This window comes from Pogoniulus pusillus, chromosome Z, assembly GCF_015220805.1.
Source record: "Pogoniulus pusillus isolate bPogPus1 chromosome Z, bPogPus1.pri, whole genome shotgun sequence".
Lineage (NCBI taxonomy): Eukaryota > Metazoa > Chordata > Aves > Piciformes > Lybiidae > Pogoniulus > Pogoniulus pusillus.
In genome coordinates, this window is record NC_087309.1 from 90,082,304 (window position 1) to 90,096,617 (window position 14,314).

At 46.2% G+C, this 14,314-nt stretch overlaps 1 protein-coding gene across 3 annotated transcripts in view; it reads left to right on the forward strand.

Annotated features, from left to right (window-relative positions):
- Nucleotides 1-14,314, forward strand: part of DGKQ (diacylglycerol kinase theta) — a 129,054-nt gene that overhangs the window by 102,672 nt on the left and 12,068 nt on the right. For all 3 annotated transcript variants that reach the window (XM_064176292.1, XM_064176293.1, XM_064176294.1), the window contains 6 exons: nt 1,665-1,813; nt 2,618-2,799; nt 5,946-6,046; nt 9,289-9,435; nt 11,029-11,140; nt 12,889-13,041. In XM_064176292.1, coding sequence (XP_064032362.1) covers nt 1,665-1,813; nt 2,618-2,799; nt 5,946-6,046; nt 9,289-9,435; nt 11,029-11,140; nt 12,889-13,041 — 844 coding nt within the window. The remainder of the gene's footprint in view (nt 1-1,664; nt 1,814-2,617; nt 2,800-5,945; nt 6,047-9,288; nt 9,436-11,028; nt 11,141-12,888; nt 13,042-14,314) is intronic.

A 14,314-nucleotide genomic window follows, 5' to 3' on the forward strand; every position in this document is an offset into this window, starting at 1 on the left:
CAGCACTGAATTGTCATGGCAAGCTCTTCAAAACAAAAACTTTCATGGGAGAAACACAGCTTGTGCAGGAGGCAAGAGAAACAAGCTGCAGAAACTGTTAAGTTTTTGTTGGAGCTGTGTGGTTGTTGTCTTTCTGAAGCAGTTCAAGCTGCCACTTCACTAATTTGTTCCTTTCCATTTTGTTTGGCCCCAAAAAAACCCTTCTGTGGCTTTAAAGCAAGGTGTTGCTACTTTGGTTGCTTCTTGTGCAATGGGAAGTAAAAATTCCTTTACCAGGGTATCTCAGGATGCAGGATGAAAATACACCAAAAGCAAGAGCGACCACGAAAACTGTTCTGGGAGGAAATAAAAATGCACTGTGTTATAGAATCATAGAATCAACCAGGTTGGAAGAGACCTCCAAGATCATCCAGTCCAACCTAGCACCCAGCCCTATCCAGTCAACTAGACCATGGCACCAAGTGCCTCGTCCAGTCTTTTCTTGAACACCTCCAGGGACGGTGCCTCCACCACCTCCCTGGGCAGCCCATTCCAATGCCAATCACTCTCGCTGGGAAGAACTTCCTCCTAACATCCAGCCTATACTTCCCCTGGCACAACTTGAGACTGTGTCCCCTTGTTCTGCTGCTGGTTGCCTGGGAGAAGAGCCCAACCCCTACCTGGCTACAACCTCCCTTCAGGTAGTTGTAGCCAGCAATGAGCTCTGCCCTGAACCTCCTCTTCTCCAGGCTAAACAACCCCAGCTCCCTCAGCCTCTCCTCATAGGGTTTATGTTTCAGGCCTTTCACCAGCTTTGTCACCTTTCCCTGGACACGTTCCAGCACCTCAACATCTCTCTTGAATTGAGGACTGTGAGTCCTATAACGAGGTGGAAAAAATCCCACTACTGATCAAATATCTCCACTGGGACACAGACTTACAGATGCCCACATTGAAATTGCGGATAGCTGGATCATAGAATCACAGAATAGTTTTGGTTAGAAAAGACCTCTGAGATCATTGAGTCCAACCATCAACTCACATGTCATCATGCCCACTAAACCAAGTCCCCAAGTGCCATGTCCACAGGTTTCTTGAACATCTCCAGGTATTGTGACTCCACTCCCTGGGGCAGCCTCCAATCCCTGACCACTCTTGCGGCAAAGAAAGTTTTTCCTAATGTCCAACCTACACATCCTCTGCTGCAGTTTCAGGCCGTTTCCTCTCATTCTATCACCTGATACTACAGAGAAGAGACCAATCCCTGCTTCACTGCAAGCTGTTTTCAGGGAATTGTAGAGAGCCCTGAGGTCTTCTCTCAGCCTCCTCCTCACCAAATCTGTTCTCCAGGTCCTTCATCAGCTTCACTGTCCTTTTCTAGACACACTCCAGCACCTCAGTGCCGTTCTTGTAGTGAGGGGCCCATAAGATCTATGTGTCTTTGGTGGAAAAGGAAGTGATTAACAATTTACTTTGAGCTGTGAAGAATTCTGGAAGACTGTGGATTTTTCACTCTTTTTAAACAGGTTTACCTAAAAGTTTCTTTATTTCCACTGACTTTGAAGTTGCCACAGGGGCAAAGCACAACAACCCTATGTTGTGTGGAACAGCATATTGAGAGGCCTTGCTCTTCCTGGTCTGCATTGTAACCTTTCTTGTCTGCTTTGCTTTGTTCCTCCATGTAGGTTTCACACCTTCTCTAAGGTCCCCTCCTTCCGAGTGCTGGTGTGCGGTGGGGATGGCACTGTCGGCTGGGTCCTGGGTGCGCTGGAGGAGATCAGGCACAAGTTGGTGTGCTCAGAGCCCTCTGTTGCCATCTTACCTTTAGGAACAGGTGAGGATCACAGAAAGTGCTGGCGGGAGGGCACTCCAGAAGTTTTATCTTCATTTATCCACCTGACAAACAAGTTGGTTTTGCAGTAGAGATGCCGTGGCTGAGTTCTGGCCAGCACTGGAGAGCAAATGCGATACCAGCTTGTCAAGATGTCAGTCGTGCTTTCTGAAGGGAAAGTGAGTGCAGGGGGGTTGGTATGGGTGTCTGTGAGTGGGCAAGAGTTGTAGAGGGCAAAATTCTCTTCCCGTGGCAACCACACAGGTGTATCAAAGCTCACTGCAAATCAACTTCAGGAAGGATATTTCCATCATTATAGAGCTCTGAACTCCAGAAAGAATTTTTTAATTGTTATGGAGCTCCCAAGTTCATGACAGATTTTTTCTGTTGTTATACAGCACTCAACTCCATGAAGGACTTTTCCCTTGTTCTGGAGATCCCAGCTCCGTGAATGATTTTTCCATTGCTGTGACTCTCTCAACCAACTCCATGAAAGATTTTTCCCATGTTATGGAGCTCCCAATACCATGAAAAATATTCACATTGTCATGGAGCTCTCGGCTCCATGAAAGACTTTTCCATCCTGTTCTGTGAGGACCTCTGGGGTGAGGCAGCAGGCTTGCGTGTGACTCTAAGCGCAAGTCCAACCACAACAATGCTGAGGTGTTTTTTTCTGCGAGCTCAGCCCACTCTCAATACTTGCATGACTTGCTTGGAGCTGCCTTCATGTGACTTAATTTGGGAGATGCAGTTTTTGATGCTGTTAGCTGATTTACTCCTCTTTGGGGGTTCTTTATTGTTGCCCAGGTAATGACTTAGGGAGGGTCTTGCGCTGGGGAGCTGGCTACAGTGGGGAGGACCCCTATTCTATTTTGATATCTGTGGATGAGGCAGATGATGTCCTTATGGATCGCTGGACTATCCTTCTGGATGCAGAGGAGCCAGCTAATGGCGCAGAGAATGGCGTGGCAGAACCTGAGCCTCCAAAGGTGAGCTGAATCCCATTTGAGTTTGATTCTTAGGAGCTGTTGTAGCAAAAATCAGATGTTAAGGAGAGTTCAGTCTTTTGTTGCTCAGCTCTCCTTGAGCTTGGGTTTACTGACCTGTTCCTTAGGGAGCACCACATGCATCTACACCTAGTGCTTCAGTTTTGGTAGGTCTTGTTGGGCACATGCAGAGGACTAGTGAAGAGACTGAACTGACAATGCCACACCTGTCTGCTCCAGTTGGAAATAAATGTATTTCTCAAGTGAGAAAAGCTTTCTAGAAGAACACAAAACAGACTCTGGAAGGCTAATGAAACTTGGAGTGTTGCATGAAAACCAAACATCCTCTCTCCCACAAAAAACAGTGTCATCTTTTACAGAATCCCAGCCTGGTGGGGATTGGAAGGGACCTCTGTGAGGGATCATCAAGTCTAACTGCCCTGCCAAATGTGGGTCTGTGACAGCAGGTTACCCATGATCACAGCGTCCAGGTAGTTTTGGAAGCTCTCCAAAGAAAAAGACTCCACAATGTCTCTGGCAGCCTGCTCCAAGGCTCCAGCACTCTCACACTAAAGAATTTTCTCCTCAGGTTCAGATGGAACCTCCTGATTTCCAGTTTGTGCCCACTGCCCCTTGTCCTGTCACTGGGCAACACTGAAAAGAGCCTGGTCCCCAACTCATTAGCTCTTGCTGAGCATTGTTCAGATCCCCTCTGGGGCTGCTCTTCTCCAGGCTAAACAGCCCCAGACCTCTCAGTCTTTTTTCCTCACAGAAATGCTCCAGGACCGTCAGCATCTTTGTAGCCTACATTAGACTCTATCCAGTAGTTCCCTCTCTTGGACTACGGAACCCAGAACTAGGCACAGTACCCGAGATGTGGCCTCACCAGGGCAGCACAGAGAGGGACGAGAACCTCTCTTGACCACAAGAGCACATTCGTGACTCATTTTCCACCTGTTGTTCAGCAGCAGTCCTGTGGAGCTACTTTCCAGCAGGTCACCCCTGACCTGTCCTGGTGCAGGACCCTACAGTTTCCCTTGCTGAACTTAATGAGGTTCCTCTCTACCCAACTCTCTCCAGGCTGTCCAGGTCTCACTGAATGACATCCCAGCCTGATGAGGCATCAGCCACTGCTCCTCATTCAGTATCATCAGCAAACTGAGGGTCCACTCTGTGCCATCATACAGGTCAGGTCACGGAATCACAGAATTGTCAGGGTTGGAAGGGACCCCAAGGGTCATCTAGTCCCAACCCCACTGTTGTGGGCAGGGACATCTCACACTAGATCAGGTTGCCCGGAGCCATATCAAACCTGGCCTTAAAAATATGGAGGGGTGGGGCTTCCACTATCTCCCTGGGCAACCTGTTCCAGTATCTCACCACCCTTACAGTCATTGATGTAGGTGTTGAGCAAGGCTGGAGTCAGTTCCCCAGTAGACCCTTTTGACTTTCACAGTGTAATAAATCAGTTGGAAGCACATACAGTAAGTAATAAATCTTTGTCATCTCAGTGTCATTGTGTGCGTGTGTCACCTGCTGTGTTCTTTAGGAGTGAAAGTCTCCATCCTTTCACCTCTTATTCATATGACATACATCTGTTTGGGAAGGTAAAAATGTTAGTTGTAGATGGTGACACTGTTTAGGTTTAGTGGCACTATCTGTGGACAGTGTAGATTGATTCTGGTTATCTTCAGACAAAACAAAGAGATTTGACATGGAGGTGGCAATCACACAGTAGGAAGTTCTAAAAATGGTAGCAATTGCCTTAAGTTGGGACAGTTGCTGGAGAATCCTGGGCATTATGTGTCAGCTGGAGGATTTGAGTTGTTCAAGTTCCAGCTGATTTCCATTTGGTGCAGACAGGGATTGATTTGCCTCAGGCACCTGATCTGCTTTTTCAAGGTGCTGACTGAGAGAGACAAAGATTAGGGTAGGAAAGCTACAGGATGAATATCATGAACAGGAAGAATTAATTGCAGAAATGAATGAAATCTGTAGAAATTTGAGGAAAGCATATAGGGTGCTATTTAAAATCATAGAATCACAGAATGCTTTGGGTTGGGAGAGGCCTTTCAAGTCATCTAGTCCAAACTGCTGCAAACAGCAGGGACGACTTCAACTTAGAGTGGTTTGCTCTTGAGCTCCCAACAACCTCACCTGGAATGCTGCCAGCAATGGGACATCTGTCACCTTTCTGGACAACCAGGGCCAGGGTCTCAGCACCCTCAGTGTCATTGTGCCTCTTGTCCTGTCACTGGGCACCACTGACAAGAGCCTGGCTCTGTCCTTTTGCCCTTCACAGTTGGCTCTTGATTAGCATTGATCAGATCCCCTCTCAGGCTGCTCTTCTCCAGGCTCAATAGCCCCAGGGCTTTCAGCCTTTCTACCTCATAGGTGCTCTAGGGCCATCAGCATCTTTGTAGCCTTCACTGGACACTCCAGTAGTTCCCTCTCTATTTTCTTCCTTCTCTCCAGTCTGAATCTCCCTCTTCTAATTCCAAACCATCACCCCATGTCCTGTCACAACAGGCCCATTCCAAAAGTCTGTTTTATCTTTCCTATCAACCCCCTTTTAAGTACTGAAAGGCCACCAGAAGGCTTCTCCAAAGTTGATTAGGTGAAATCAAGTTGTTCACTCATCTAGTGCAAGCTGATGACATTCCAAAGTAAGGAAAAGCATCTTCCCAGTGATGTCATGACAAATCCATGACTGATGCCCAAACCAATAGTGGCATTAACATTCTGTCACTTGTGCAGTTGTGACACAAGGTTGGTTTTACTTCTTCATTTGAGGTTTTGGTGGTGGGTTTTTTTCTGTTTTGTTTTTTGGGTGTGGGTTTTTTTTCCTGCCTCATTTATACTCATTACTTGCAACTGGGATTAAGTTGTCTAGTTTCTGATACTTCAGAAATAATGACTACAGATGTCAGCAATTGTCTGCACAGCTCTATTTTTAGTGCTGTGTTTCTGGAAAATGTTTTCCAGAATCTGTCAAAGCGGCAAAGTGACTTGGAAAGATCATCTGCAAAGCTTGCTTTTGTTGAGGGGGAAAAAAAAATTGAAAATTAAAAAAACAACTTTGGAACCTCTTCATTTATAAACCTAAGGAGGAAATAATACGCTTATTTTAATTTTTTTTTTCCTGTCAGATTGTACAGATGAACAATTACTGTGGACTTGGCATCGACGCAGAGTTGAGCTTGGACTTCCACCACGCTAGAGAGGAAGAACCAGGGAAATTTAATAGCAGGTAATCTTGGGGACGCCAGGGGTGAGTTAGGTCAACTGGGAATGTGTAGACACAGAATTCAGGGGTTTCCTTTCCTGCTCTCTCCTTGCCCATTCCCACTCCTTCCTGGCCCTTTCTTGCTCCCCTCTTGCCCTCTCCCTCCCCTCTTTCCCTCTCCCACCAAAGGAGTTTTGAGGCACTCTGTCATTACTGTTCAGTGCAGTTCTTTGCCAGTAACTGCAGTGTTCCTTTCAGTGATATCTGGGGGGATTGGAAATGCCAATGCCCTTTACTCGCAGCCTTTAGCAGGAGGGAGGGCAGTGGTGCTGTGTGAGCATTGAACTGACTGCAGAACTTCTCTTTGCCTTCCCACCCTCGCCCAGTGCTGTGGTGGCACCTGTGTGATGGTAAGGAGCAAAAAGATCTCTATATCTCACTTGAGGCCGTGTGACTTAAAAGATGTGGAGAGAGGCCCCGCTGCTCTCTGGCATGCAGATCAGTCAACAATAGCACTTTTCCCTCCCTTAAGCCCTGAAGTGGATTTGTGTCATTCCTCACTATTCTCTTGCAGAAACGGGGGTTTGGTTTGGGGTTGTTTGTTTGTTTTTTTCTGATTTTCCCTTTGTGAGTAAATGTCCTCTCAATTGCCTCTGGGTTGCCAGAGAGTGTTACACCCATTTAAAAATACTCAGTGTTCAAATCCTAACTGTTAAAATTATTCTCTAGCCAGCTGTGAACTGTAGTGAAGTGAAATCCCACCTACCCTGCATCTGTTCTGTCTGTCACCACAGGCACTACTCATGGCTTTTTTTGTCTTCTTAAAAATGGAATAGTTCAGGGTCCTGCTTGTGGCTCAGACACTGCTGATTTACATTTTCAGTCCCCTGGATTGAAAACATCAGGCAGTAGAATCAAACAGTAAGTTGTAGAGTGCACACTACCCCAGCCTGTTGTAGTGTGCTGCCCGGAGAGGTGGTGGAGTCACCAGCTTGGGAGGTGTTCAAGAAAAGCCTGGATGAGGCACTTAGTGCCATGGTCTAGTTGACTGGATAGGGCTGGGTGCTAGGTTGGACTGGATGATCTTGGAGGTCTCTTCCAACCTGATTAATTCTGTGAATCTATCCCACCTGGGTGTGTTCCTGTGTGACCTGCCCTTGGTGATCCTGCTCTGGCACGGGAGTTGGTCTGAATGATCTTTTCAAGGTTCCTTCCAGCCCCTGACATTCTGTGATTCTGATTCTGCAAGAGCTTAGAAGAACAGAACAGTCTGTGTCTGAATAGCTAACTGTAACCCATATGCTAAACCAGCTGTCCTCCCCACACGAATGTCGTTAGCACTTAGACGTAGTGCTGGAGACACTTTGCAGAGGTGCATTCCAGTGACACCCTTTCTGCTGGTAGGGTCAAATCATGGAATTTTATGCTTTTTATTTTAGGGTTACCCTAAAGGCCACATATCTAAAGGTTTCTATTCTAGAAGAAAATACTGTGTGTTTAACTCACATTTGTTTATATTTCTCTTAAAATATTTTGACATTTCTAGGGATGCCATAAAATCTTCCCATCTCCTTTTTTTTTGTTGTTTAAACTCTAAAATTAGAGATGTTAACAGCTCTGTAACAGGTTGACATTACTAAGCCTGTTTTAAATTTCGACAGCAGAGCAGATTTCAAATGAATTAACAGTCTGTAAAGCAAGCACTTGCAGAGGTTTGCAGCTCCACAGAGAAGGTCCTTGGCCTTTGTCCTGCTGGACAAGTTGCCCATGAGCCAGCAATGTGCCTTTGTGCCCAAGAAGGCAAATAGTCTCCTGGAGTGCATTAGGAAGAGTGTGGGCCAGCAGGTCAAAGGGGGTTCTTCTCCTCCTCCTCTTGGCTGCCCTGGTGGGGCCATATCTGGAGTACTGTGTCCTGTTCTGGGCTCTCCAGTTCAGTAGAGAATCCAGTGAGGGGCTGTGAAGATGCTGAGGGGACTGGAGGGTCTCTGACAAGGAAAGGTTGAGAGACTGGCACTGTTTAACCTGGAAAAGAGTCAACTGAGAGGGGATCTTCTAAGTGCTCATTGATAGCCAAAGGGTGGAGGTCAAAAGGATGAGGCTTGACTATTTACCATAGTCCCAGTGACAGGACAAGAGGATGTGAGAACAAACTGGAACCCAGAAGGTTGCATCTGAACATGAGAAAAGATTTCTTTGAGGGTGCTGGAGCCCTGGAGTACACTGCCCAGAGAGGCTGTGAAGTCTCCTCTGGGGAGCTTCCAAACCCACCTGTACATTGTGATCCTGGGCACACTGCTGTGGGTGCTCCTGCTTTAGCAGGTAGTTGGACTGGATGATTTCCAAAGGTCCCTTCCAACCTCCACTGCTCTGTGGTTCTGTGATTTTGTGCCTTGATTTTTCTAGCATTGCAATGTGAGAAGATTTAAAAATGTTAGAGGAAGGACCTCTGGGTCTTAAATATAATTTAAGATTAAGTAGAGTTCTCCAGCCCAGAAGTTTCAATTTCAGAGAAGCTTTGCATTCAGTCTGCACTGTAGGAAGGGTGATTTTTCTGTCAGAAAATGTCACAGATCTCCACGTGCTGTGGCAACACAAATCATCCCGTATATAAAGAAGTAGTTTGTGGTTTATTCTGTGGTTCTGCAGTAAAGCCAGAAGAATTGGAGAGAATTTCCCTTGAAGAAATCTTCAAACTGACCTGCTAGAGGACAGTACTGGTGCACATACAAGAGGGGACATGGACCTGATGGAGCGGGTCCAGAGGAGAACCATGAAGACAATGAGGAGTTTGGAGCACCTCTGCTATTAAGACAGGCTGAGGACACAGGAGTTGTTCAGCTTGGAGAAGAGAAGGCTCCAGGGAGACCTAATAGCAGCTTTCCAGTACCTGAAGGGGGCCTCCAAGAAGGCTGGAGAGAGACTGTTTACAAAGGCCTGCAGTGATAGACCAGGGGCAGTGGCTTCAAACTAGAGAAGAGCAGATTTAGCTTGGATGTTAGGAACAAGTTCTTTGTGAGTAGTGGAACACTGGCACAGGTTGCCCAGGGAGGTGGTTGGGGTCCCATCCCTGGAGTTATTCAAAATCAGGCTCAACAGGGCTCTGGGCAACCTGATCTAGTTGAGGATGCCTCTGCTAACTGCAGAGGAGCTTGAAGTGGATGACCTTTGGAGGTCCCTTCCCACCCAGACCATTCGATGGTTCTGTGATTCTAAGAGTGCTGTGCTGGGCTTTGCTTTTTAGTTACAGGATGCTTATCTGCTCCTAGGTTTCACAACAAAGGAGTTTACGTGAAAGTTGGGCTGCAGAAAATAAGTCACACGAGAAATCTTCACAAAGACATAAAGCTTCAAGTGGACCAGCACGAGGTGGAGTTACCAAGTATAGAAGGACTCATTTTTATTAATATCCCCAGGTAAAAAGGAGAAGAGGATCCCATGTGGGTGCACATCTGCCTATATGTGTGGAAGTGCTGTGTGGTGTTCAAGCATCATGTGTCCAAGCGTTTGGTGAAATGTTAAGTGGTGGAGAGACTTAAGTGGTGGATGGTTGTTGTTGGGTGTGTTGGGTGACTGCCTCATTGTCATGTGCACTGGATGGTTGTTGCTGGGTGTGTGGGTGACTGCTTGACTCAGTGGTTGTGCAGCTGTGCCTGAGGAGCCAGGTCTACTTTTGACACTTCCTCCAGCCATTTGAAACTCACAACCTCACTCCACGTAAAGGTGATGCTGCCGCCTTTTCCCGGTGCAGATCCCTGTACAATTGCTGTTTCTTCCGTGTTCTGACAGAACTGTGGAGTGATTTCCTCACCAGAGGTTTCCTGACTTCTTTTGAAGCAGTTTTCTCGTAAAACATAGGACTTTTGAGGCATGACTGTAGGCCTGTGACTTCTACCCACTACCATTTTCTGCTTCCCCCAAACTGTTTAACATTCTGCTGGATTTCACCATGACCCATAGAAGGATTAGAGATAAGTTCCTTGCACACACTTGATGGCATGCTGAGTTCCTGCAGTGAAGGCTAGCAAAGATTCACCTGTCAAACACTGTCCAGGTCTTGTAGCCAGCTGGTGTAGATGTGGAGTTGGTGATGCTACCACCCAGCTAGCTGTAGAAAACTCTTAGTTCAGGTAGCTTTTGCAGGATTCTGGAGACTTCCCTGACACCTGCAGGGAGCTGGAGTTAACTGCTGTGGAGCAGTGAGGGAAGCCTGCAGGAACCTGATTTCCTGAGGTGTGCTGCTGGTAGAGGCAGGTTTTCTGTTTACACAAAACCAGCACGTGATTAGTGCTGCCATACTGGATTTTTTCAGGTATACTCTTAAGCTGTGTCTCTCTCTTCACATTTGAGCCTGAAAATGTCCTAGCTTTTTATTCAAATATATGTCTTTACACCTAGTGAGATGTGGCACATGAGAACTGCGTTAAAAGATCATGATGAACACTGAGCTGTCAGTGCACCAGAAAAAGAAGCAGGGGGTTTGGGTAAGGAGGCTCAGTGCTGCACAAAAAGCACAACAGTGTTTAAGTATTAGAAGCATTTCACAGGACTGAAGTGCAGGAATACCTGCAATGGGTTTGGACAGGTATAAGAATAAAAGCTTGACACTTGGCTTAGCTTCACTTCAGTAGTTTCTCTGCATATTGTCAGTACTAGTATGACCTGCATTAAGTTTTCAAGTGTTGGAAGTTCAAGTTAGTGTGTCTGTGACCTGTATTTCCCAAGAAATTAAATCTCTCTGGACTGATTTTCTTCTCACCTACTCTTTTTCTTTCACATGGAAACTTTCTTCACTCCTTGTTTCAATCCTAGAAGACCTGGTCAGAACTTTTCCACATTTTAGGAGAACACGTCCTGCTCTGACTGCGGGAGAGCTGTCGCATCTCCTCCAGCTGATGGAGAGCAGACTGCTTAGGTTTTGATGTCTGGTGAGCCAGCCACCCTTAGCAGCGTACTGGAAAGGGTGCTGTGTGGCAGATGGTGGTCACTGTGGTGTGCTCTCTCTGCAGCTGGGGCTCTGGAGCTGACCTCTGGGGGTCTGAGAGCGATAACCGCTTTGAGAAACCACGCATCGATGACGGCCTGCTGGAGGTTGTTGGTGTGACTGGCGTCGTTCACATGGTGAGTTGGCATCCCAGCAAGAACAGAGGAAAATCACCTTTCTCAGACTGGTTTGTGCTGGTAACGAACAGCACATTGCAGATGGCATAGTCCTAAAAGGCGTTCATCTACATGAAGGTTTTAGCATTGGCTATTCAGGTGCTTGTGTTGCATACAGATGGTTGTAGACTGTAAACATAACCCGTAGCTGTCTGTGAACAAAGTATTCATGTGTCAGGGTGTTAGCTGCAGCTGATACTGCCTCCTGGTGGGTTGCAGTGCCCTCCTACTGCTTCTTCACAAGCCTGCCATGATTCAGATTTAGATGCCAGACCATGGAAACTGAAGAAAACTGTGTCTGGATAAGAAGTCATCATAGGAATGTAAAGAACTTGTTAAAAGTGGATGCCTCATGACTTAAGTAGGCCTTGAACCACCACCAGACAGATATATTCATACATACATGTATGTGTGTGTGTGTGTTGTGGAATGCACTGGCTTTCTCATAACTGGTGTCAAAAACAGGCATAGGATGAAAGCAAGACGTTAGCTTAACACTACAAAAGCACCCACTCTTCTCTGAAGTGTATCTGTGAAGAGTCTTGTTACACCTTATCACAGGGAGGACAGAGATTCCTTCTAGATGGGTGGCTTTGTAATTACCTGTCACTGGCTTTCCAGCACTTCCCTTTGGGAATCTGATGCTAGCTGCTCTTGAAACAGGTGGTCTGACAGTTCTGCAAAGAATATTGTGACTCAATTTATAAAATTTTAATTCTTCCACATCCTCTATTTTTGCAGTGGCCTGCTGTTAGCAGCACAGTCCTGGGTGACAGCAGGTTATTTTTGTCTTGTCCTCATATTTCTTTCACTGTCTTAAATCTGCTACTGGAAAAGTGAATGTGGTCAGGTAACTAGAGACAACTTTTTCCATACAAGCACCAGAAATGGAGAGGTGGCTGCTTAAAATTTTATGTGCAGCTCCCCTTTGAGTTGGCCAGCTTTACAGTTTCATAATTCAGATGTTTTAAGTAAGACAAGCCTAAAACATTTCACAAGAAAGAAGTGGTTTGATAGAGATCATGATAACTTTTTTGAAGTTAGTAACAACAAGAAGTGTACCCATTGCTTTGGAGTATAGATGTTAACAAATCCCTGCTCTGGTTTTGTGATCTTCTGTTGAGGTTTTTCCACTGTGCACATTCTCCAGGAGAGCATAAATAGCAGCAACGTTCCTTTGGCATCATCACTGACAGTTAACACTCAACTGTCAGTTGCAGTTGAGTGTAAGCATGTCTAGATGAGTGTACATCCATGTGTACACAAGGCTGAGTCTGGCAAAACTCTCCCTGTTTGATAAAGACTTTTGATTTCAGTTTCACACCTGCTGAGGTCTGTGTGTGCCATGAGGTGTTCTGAAAATGTGTTCTCTGTGTTATGGAGGGTTGACATGGAAGCAACCAAGGTCCTTGTGAGTGCATGTTAAGGTTCTTGTGAGTGCATGTTCTGTGGCCAATGACTTCACTCTTGGTTATTTTGCCCCTGGCAGCCTGCAGGAATATCCTGTGTTGTTCTTCATCCACTAATTTAAGTAATTAATGCTGTGTCAGTAAAGAGATCCTCTGCAGATATTGCCTAAGCAGTTCCCTTACTTAAAATTTTAAACATCAGGTGAGAATAAAATTCTATCCCCCTAGCTGAAGTGCAGCTACTGTCTGTGCTTCTCATGCGTTGGGGTGATGCATATCCTGGATTTTACTCCCTAACAGGGTCAAGTCCAAGGTGGGTTTCGGTCAGGAATCCGCATAGCCCAAGGCTCCTATTTCCGTGTGACACTCCTAAAGGCCATTCCAGTTCAAGTTGATGGAGAGCCTTGGATTCAGGCCCCTGGCCAGATCATCATATCTGCTGCAGGACCGAAGGTACTGGCTGCAGGTTTCTCTTAGCAGGTTGACTTTGTTTCTACAGTGGGTATTACTGTACTGCCTTGCTTGTCTGTTCTGTTCTGGTGCATAGGTTTAAAGGAGCTGGTCAGCAGTGTATGGCAGCTGTCAGACAGCAGGTCTAAGCTTGTGATTGTCCCCCTCTGCTTGGCACTGGTGAGGACACACCTTGCATTCTGGGTTCAGTTTTGGGCTCCACTACAGGAAGGACTTTGAGGTGCTGGAGTGTGTCCAAAGAAGAGCAACCAATCTGGTGAAGAGCCTTGAACACAGCTCTGATGAGGAATGGCTGAGGGAACTGGAGCTGTTTAGTCTTCAGAAGAGAATGCTGAAGGGAGACCTCATCACCCTCCACAACTTCCACAAAGGAGGTTGGAGCAAGGTGGAGGTTGGTCTCTTCTCACAGGCAACAAGTGAGAGGGCAAGAGGAAACAGCTTCATGTTGTGCCAAGGCAGGTTCAGGTCAGACGTTAGGCAAAACTTCTCCGTAGAAAGGGCTCTTGGGCTTTGGAACAGGCTGCCTACTGAGGCAATGGAGTCACCTTCCCTGGAGGTGTTTAAAATATGTGTGGATGTGGCGCTGAGGAACATGGTTTAGTAGTAGTGGTGGGATTATGAGCTCTCAGTGAGCAGTTGGACTTCATGATCTCAAAGATCTCTTCCAGCATCAACAGTTCTTTGATTCCGTGATGGGGTTTCTACAGACGATGGTTTGAGGGCCCTCTCTGCTGGCTCAGATGAGACTTGTGTTTAAAAAATAGTCCTCAAGCTTCAGCCTAGTGACTTAATGCTTTCCCCTGTCTTGAGATCTCCAGACAGTGTTGCTTGCCCTAAAGCAGGTCATAGTTACAAGGAGCATGGCAATACTACAGTGTGCGAGGCAGGGTACTGTCTGCTGGCAGTGCTGGGGAAGGTAAGGTCTGCAGAGAGCAGCAAAAGGGAAAACTGAGTAATGGAGGAGGACATTCTGAGAAAAGGAGACCTTGGAGTAATGAGTGTCTGTTTTTCCTTAATATCTTAGTGTACATTAGAAGGAAAAGAGCATCAGCTACCTAAGAATTGACAGAGGACAAGGGAGCAAAGCTACAAACTGGATCCCAGGAGAAATGAGTGAAAGGGTCACATCTTAAATATTTTGGATTATGTTAAACTTTGTTCTCTTCCTGAAAAGGTGAAAAAAAGAGAGCACAAACCTAACTTGTCCTTCCAGTAAGAAATATTTCTATCTTTCTGCTAGGTTAGTGGCAAGTAG